The sequence below is a fragment of the Lolium perenne genome, chromosome 5 (assembly GCF_019359855.2).
Source record: "Lolium perenne isolate Kyuss_39 chromosome 5, Kyuss_2.0, whole genome shotgun sequence".
Lineage (NCBI taxonomy): Eukaryota > Viridiplantae > Streptophyta > Magnoliopsida > Poales > Poaceae > Lolium > Lolium perenne.
Window position 1 is genome coordinate 216,435,925 of NC_067248.2, and position 8,003 is coordinate 216,443,927.

The following is an 8,003-nucleotide window of genomic DNA, read 5'->3' on the forward strand; positions in this document are numbered from 1 at the left end:
ACTTGCAAAAAAACCCATAATTTTGTATCTGCTCACTGATGGTCTCCTTGACCGTTTATTGATTGCCACGTCAGCCTGACAACGGGTCCCAAGTGTCAGTTTCGTGATTTAACTAGTGTCAAAGATGAATCAGTGCTTCTTGTAACGTGTTAGCTCTAGAGTGGTGGTTTTTTGAAACTTTTTCGTAAAGTGGTGGTTTTTTGAAACACCTGCCTGATATGTGGTGGTTTTTTGTAATTTTCTCCCCCATTATACATAACCTAAGCAAAAGTTCTACATGACAACCGTAAGGAAAGACTAATATCACACCATTGTACGTGCCCTAAGTCTTAACCCAAAAGGAAAATACCGGCTCTTGCGCCATATTCGGATCGCGGGTGTACATCTTGCCATCTTGGGGAGAACAGTACCATCAGGTGTCTTTTTTCCGGTAGAAGCTGTCGGTAGTCGAAGATCGCCGTCGAGGTATGAGCATTTAATGCTCCTGTCAACCGAGCTTTCGCCCTGATTGATCATTGAACCTCAATTTTCATCGTGAGACCAATACCCATTGCACAATTTCACGGAAACAAAGTGATTGTACCACTTGAAACATTTTTGGAGCAATCAGAGCAACTACAATAGAGTCTAGTCAGCTGACTATAAGACATTAAATAATATATTTTAGATGAGTTGGAGGAGAGAGAAGAGGAGAGAGAAGGGAGGTGAGTTCACTACGATAACAAATTTCTCAGACGCGTCTTCTGCACCTTGTGAGAGTGAAAAGTGGGCCATATATTAGTAAAGTACTACATTTTTATAGCCAATTATTGTACATGTTAGCTATATGATGACTACAAATGATATAAAATCTTGTTATAGCCAACAGTTGGCTATACTATTGGAATTGCTCTCAGCCCGAAGCACAGACCAAGAACATCTACTAGTCCAGTTTGAACAAAAGAATTCGGAATTTCCATGCTAGTTGTTGTTTCCCTACACTAGTACACCCATACTAGTATGACACACGTACTCACTTTACAGGTGAAAAATGTACACAGTAGAACAATCCTACCGCCATGAGGAAACTGTGGCGGCCCACCGCGAGGATCCGAACCGGACGTCGGCGCCGAGGGCCGGCGCGACGACGCGCGCGGACGCGCTCGCCGCCGCGCGGTCCCTCCGCACAAGCCGGCTGTCCTGCTCCGTCCTGCACAGCAGCACCTCCTCGGCGCGCTCGCGCAGGCGAGCCGCGTCGGCCACGACGGCCTCGTCCAGCCCCGCCCACTTCCACTCCGGCGGCGACGCTGCGCCCTCCTCCACGCGCCTCAGCACGCACACCAGCTCCGCCGCGTCGGCGAGACCGAGCGTGTCCAGCCGCTCGCCCATCTCGCGGACCCTGGCGGCGATGTTGCGCTCCGCGGCGACGCGGTCCTCCTCGGCGAGATGGACGGCTTCCCAGATGAGCGTGTTGCGCAGCGGCGCGCAGGACGGGGGCGGGGCCTGGCGGACGGCGGCGGCGACGGACGCGAAGGCGGCCAGCTCGGAGATGAGGCGCGGGTTGGGGAGCGCGGCGAGGTACTCGGCGTCGCCGTCGCGGGAGGCGTCGGGCAGGAGGAGGAGGACCTCGAGGAGCCGGGCGGAGAAGCGGACCCAGGAGGAGGCGGCGAAGGAGCGGGCCAGCGGGAAGGACGCGAGCGCGAGCGGGTTGCGGCCGGACGCTGGGTGGCGGGCGAGGGCGACTAGGAGCTGGTCGCGGAGGATGAAGGCGCCGCGGGCGAGGAGGATCCGGAGCAGGACGAGGCACTTGAGGGCCACGGCGGCGTCGCCGTGGCCGGTGGACGCGGCGCGGAGGCGGTCCGTGAGCGCGGTGGCGAGGGCGGCCGCGGAGAGGCGCGAGCCGCGGCCGAAGGCGAGGAGCGCGTCCAGGTGGTGCGCGTACGGCGGGGTCGTGGACGGGTGGTGCTGCGTGGCGCGCAGGACCGCGCTCTGCGCGTCGGCGGCGGAGGCCGTGGAGGTGGCGGCGGTTCCCGGGGAGAGGAGGGTCGCCGCGAGGCGCAGGAGCTTGATGCCCATGGCGACGATTGGGGAATGAGCTGCAAAGCAAAATGCGAAGAGAGGTTGGGAATTGGGGGACGGAAGTGGGAACGAAGCTGTCAGCTGAGTAATGGTTTCTGGTGCGGTGGCGGGAGAGATCAGCAGACGCGACGGACGGTGTTTCCTGGACCGTCGGATGGGTTTGACTCGATCAAATTGAGCAGTACGGAGTGCATCATTTGATCTGGAAGAGTCAACTTGTCCTCATCCAGAGTATTCCTCGTCGTAATATGTTCTACGTACTACTTGGAGGGTAGTACTCCGTACTTGTTTTCTCTACGAGGGGAGGTCAACCCTTATACCGTAGAGAGGTGATTCGATTCTTGGTATCCTTGTGCTGCAAGCCTGCAAGCTTTCAGAGTCGTGGCACCACGAAATACAGGAGGGGCATGTATTCTTCACTCAGAGGTTAAGTAATCTCACGTCCTAATCAACTTCCAGCTGGGCGTCCATTTCAACAAGTAAATACGCCATGTCCCAGTTGCCACCACATCGTGCTCATGTCAGAGTAGGGGTTGCTAGTAAGAGCATCTTCACCGGACGCGTCTCAAAGCACGAGCTTCGATACTGTTGTATGTGGGGGACGGGGGCGTCGGCATAGCATCCTTCGTTTGCGCGGGAGTTGCTTCCGCAACGGCGACGCCCCCCATGCGACAGCCCCGATAGACGATTACGATTTGAATTAAAAACTGAAGCAAAAGTATATAAATTCAAATAAGTTTTCGAATTTAAAGTTTGGACCAACTGAAAGTGCATAGAGCCCCCATGTGTGGTTTTGGTAATTAATGATAATCCCTATGAACTAATGGTTGCATTGAGTTATATGCGTGTACGAGTTGTCCATAGGCAATGCTTGAACGATTAGTTGGCGTCAAGGTTGCAATACAAAGAAATGAGGTGCAAGGTCAAGATGAGTCAACTCGAATAGCTCACATGCTTGAAGCTTGCCATTCATATGTGCTCATGGATATGTGAAGATGCACCGAAGAAGAAGCTCTCCTATAGTGGATTATAGGGGGGCAATCTGCAAGACATCAAACAAGCACAATCAAGAACGGAATTCCATTCTTGTTGCGGTCAAGATCATCATCATCGAGCTAAAGTGGAAGGCACAATGTTAAGGTTTGCTCTTGATAGGGTTTCCTTTTTACCGGTATCGTCGTGGTTTAGTCGGGAGACCGGTTGATACGATAATGGTCGTTCTATCAAGGGGCTCTCGAGTGAGTAACTCGATCGTATCGTTCGGAGTGCGGTCAAACCTTTGCATCCTTGCATTATCTTTCTTGGTTGTATTTGGATCTTATGCATGTGGTGTTTTAGAGCTTTTGGTTATTTTCATGACAAGATCTAGTTCATCGAAAATGGATTTCAGGTTTATCACTTGTTGCATTTTCGATATCGGTGTTTTTCAAAGTTTCTCGTATTGAGAGGTTTCACTCTAAAAATAATAGAAAATCATCCCCAACTAGTTTCCATATTTTCACTCTTTGTTGGGGTATCTCTTGTCATTCTCTTTCCAACAAAATTGGTTTCATGTCGATCGGAGTTTCCAAACTCTAGTTATTGATTTTCTAAGTTTGCCCAAAGAGAGGAGTTTTGGCTGGCCGGTAGTACTGCCCGAGGTACCGCCCAGGGTATTGGAAATATGGCCAAACTTACAGTACCCGCACGACCACGCGGTATTACCGGCCTCCTCTTCCCCTCACGGCCACCCCATCGGGCAGATTTTTGGGGCTGACTATTTAAGTCATTTTTCTCTCTCTCTCTCTTTGGTGGCTTCTTCTTCCTCCCTCTCTCAAGCTCCCCACCATTGTTGTTGACCTCTTTGAGCTTGAGATCTTTCTCCCCATTCCATGATTCTTGCATCTATTTGAGAAAGATTGAGGAGATCTAGATCCACACTTTGACCAAACCAAATCATCTCTTTGTGAGTAAATCTTTGGGATCTAGATCTTGGAGAATTTCGTGTTCTCCTCTTTGTTCTTCCTCTCTTATTCCCCCAATAGCTTTAGTAGCTTTGTTGGAATTTGAGAGTGAAGGATTGGGCATCTTTGTGGTGTTCTTGCCATTGCATTTGGTGCATCGGTTTGACTTCTCCGCGGTGATACGTGGAGGTGAAAGTTCATGAGATATTCACTTCGGGAGCTTGTTCCCGGAGCTTGTTCCTCTTGGGTCTTTGGACCCTAGACGGCTTAGTGGTCTTTGTGGTGTTCTTGGGGACTCCAATTAAGTTGTGGAGATTCTTCAAGGGCAAGGCCTTTGTGGCAATTTATTGGGAGCCTCCAATTAAGTTGTGGAGATAGCCCCAAGCTTTGTGCGGGTTCGGTAACCACCCTAAGGTTCCATAGTGGATAGAGGATATCCCTTTTGGTGGAAATTCTCGAGGAGGATACGGTGGCCTTCGCGCTTTTGGAGTCACTTGTCCTCCACACCGCTCCAACGGAGAGTAGCACTTGCAAGAGTGTGAACTTCGGGATACATCGTTGTCTCCGCGTCACTTCGGTTATTCCTATACCCGAGCTCTTTACTTATGCACTTTACTTTGTGATAGCATTCGTGTTTGAAGTTATATATCTTGCTATCACATAGTTACTGTGACGCCCCAAAATCGGTACCATGAGGATCCCAGCGAACCCGCCGAAATCCGCACGATATCGATTCTGAGACGCCCTCCGACACGACGTGCGCGACGGATCACACACGGTATGCTGGAGAAATTAACACGAGCGGTAACATTACAACATGATTACAATAGAGCCCACAAGAAACAGATATATTACAACAACGACTCAACGAGTCAAGATACAAATATACAACATAAGATCCAAATCATACAGAAGATCAAATACGTCCGAGTACGGACAAGATACAAATTGGACTAAGAGTCCTGAAGATAACCAAGTGGCGTCCATAACCCTGCCCAGGCCAAGCCGGAAGGGTAACCTTGCTAACGTCGTTTTCATCGAATATAACTTCATACCTGCCCGGTTATGTCCCAAAGAAGCAGCAATAAGTACAGGTTCGTACTTAGCAAGACTTTAAGACGTATAAGCATTCGTCAACCAGTCGTCCTTTGTACTTGAGGCACGCAGGGGACTTAGAGGACGCAAGAGGAACTTCATAGGCAATATGGTAGGGTTAAGCGGCAGCGCGCAAGCACTAAAAACCTATAGAGACACTCTACAACATTCGTCTAAACGGAGAAGGGGAGAGAGCACATAAACTAGCAGTTCTATACTCTGCAAACATAACACATCCGATGTGTTCCCCCCTCGCAAGGAAGTACTTACAAGGGCACTCACACGGTTGACAAGTTTTAACCATTTATTATTGAAGTTGTGCTAACTTACTACGCAAGTTATTATTAATGAACAACAGATGTAAGTTGTCTATGGTCGAGTCATACAGCTCCAAGTCATCCATAACCGCGGACACGGCTTATCGATAAGATGTAACCCTGCAGGGGTGCCCAAATGTGCCCACACGCACGATCAACACACTTGCGACAGGTGGATATCACGACTCGCACTCTCCTTCACGACAACAATGTTCAGGAAGCCACCTAACTAAGTTGAACCCGAATCGAAGTCCGGCCGTATCTCCGAAGCGGACCTAGCTGTTTGCGACAACGTACTAGGTGGTTTAAACACACACTGGGGCGATAAACCACTTCGTAGCGGCTCCACATCCTATACGTGCATACCAGAAACAAGGGATACAAGGCACCCTAGGGCTTCCCAAAGTAAATAAGTAACAGGCTATCATGCACGCAACAACAAATGGTAAAACATTGCAAACTAGTTGTGGCCACTGGACAAAGCTGTAGATTCCGGCAGTGGTCGAGGGGAGACCCATAAGCGTACCCACGTGTGGTTAGAGCGCTCAGTCTCGGAAGAGATAACAAGAACTCGGGTCCTAGATTTTAAAAAAACACAAGTGAGCCGTCATAAAACGATCAGCTGACCCACCAATGCCTGCGCTAACAACTATTAACAAGTAACCATGATACCCTCAACAGATATAACCATAAACCATGTGTCATGAACTCCCAACAGATAACCCGATAAGATAGCTGTAACGGTAACGAGATATAAATAGCACTAGCATGCACTACGACTCGCAAGGCAAACCCGATAATCAAACAATAGTTGTAGGAGGTTGGTGGAGGAAATATAGGCTGCTTGAGGTAACAAGTGGAAGGGACACGTGACAATAATGCAACTTAAAGCTAGCATGAGGGAGAAGGCAAAATAAAATAGGTGAGCGACTTCTGCAGAGGCAGAAGTATGGGAAATGTTTGCCTGTTAAAGCTTGCCGAGGAACATCTGGAGGAATTGTCGTATCTCACCACACCACTTCGTGATCCTATCCGGGAAGAAGCAAATCGCTAAAAAAACAATGGGTGCAAGACTTACTACTACGGTAAAAGAAACATCATGGTCAAGATATGATATGCATGACATGGCAAAAATGATGTGATGCAATTATCCAATTTAAGCGGAGTCAGAACCCCGGACAATCAAATTAGGTTGGAGTTGCATTATCTACCGACAAAGTTAAGGGTTGATTAGCATGACACAACATGGCATGGGTGCGCGACTTCAATATTAAACAGAGCGAGGAAATCCTAGTTAGAAATCCAAAATACTCCGCATATATGTGAGGTGGATATGCGAAACTATCAACGCGCGACATGATGCAAGATGCAAACAGATGTATGGATGGCATATTAATGTTCCTCATGTTTTGTCATCAATTTTCATATATAAAACATTTTATTTCGAATTACGGTTTGCAAGATATGATTTATGCAAGATATAGACATTTTCTGGAATTTTAGAAAAAGACAGAAAATGTATGGAACTTTTCTCACCAAGAGGGGAGCTAGCTGCAGAGGCTGACTGTGGGGCCAGGACGTGCTAACGCTGCAGAGGCAGGACCGCGGGTTGTTTCTCCGAAACTGCAGGGGGTATCGTGTAAAGGATCAGGAATAGGGGATGCAGGTTAGGAAAGGAGAAGCAGCAGGGGCCTCTTTACAAAAACGTCCCAGATCTGGATCTACAAAGGTTTCTCACCGGGTGAGACTCTACCCGAAGGATGACAGGTGGGGTCAAGGCGTCGATGTGGCGGCTGAACTGGCAATGCATGAGGGCTGCACGCCAACTGTTCGACGGAAGGAGATGCCGCGCACGGGGCGGTGACCACCGCGGCCAGACATGGTGCGCGCGGGCGATGCTGTGGGTTCCAGGATGCGAAGAAGGGGGTGGCGGGTGCGCCTCGTCGGCATGGTTTAGGAGGAGGTGGCACCTCCGGCCGAAGGTTATCGGAGCATCGTCGATGGCGGGACCTGCGGCGGCGATGGACGGCAACAAGGTGAAAATGGAGGATCCCGGAAGCAAAGAGGGAAGGAAAGATGTCCAGGAGGTCGGCACGCTCACCAGGAAGCAGAAGGAGGTGTTGTTGAAGCCGGAGAGGGTCTACGCCGGCCAAAATTGACGAAAACCTGCGGCGGCCTGAGCGAGGAATCAACGAACTTCTCGTCGATTGGAGGGGCCCTAGTTCGATTGCTTGCACGAGGTGGTAGAGGACGACGGTGCGCATCTCTCTGTGTCCTCAGAACAACGGGGGGTGGTTAGAAGCGGCGGTGCCATGGCGGGCAGCGGCGGTGGTGGTGGTGAGTTCACAGAGAAAGGAGAAAAGGGGTGGAAGAAGAGATGGGCGTGGCGGCGCGAGGGAGGGAGAAGAGCTAGGGTTTGGAGAAGGCCTAGAGAGGATTAAAAAGGGGAGGAGGGAGGCATGGTGGTTGTGGTGGTGGAGGACCAGTGCGTCACGCACCTTGCGTGCTCGCTCCTTGGGGAGAAGACGACAACATGAAAAAGAAAGATCCAAGGGGTACGGGCCTGGTGGTTAGGCTGCCTGGGAGGGGA

The 8,003-nt window shown here is 50.3% G+C and overlaps 1 protein-coding gene across 1 annotated transcript; it reads right to left on the minus strand.

The window, feature by feature from the left end:
• Positions 1–775: 775 nt before the first annotated feature.
• Positions 776–2,136, minus strand: LOC127301925 (putative clathrin assembly protein At4g40080). The gene has a single exon (XM_051332223.2). It carries the CDS (start codon positions 2,053–2,055, stop codon positions 1,051–1,053), a length of 1,005 nt encoding a protein of 334 aa, XP_051188183.1. The 5' UTR covers positions 2,056–2,136; the 3' UTR covers positions 776–1,050.
• Between the last annotated feature and the right edge of the window lie 5,867 nt (positions 2,137–8,003).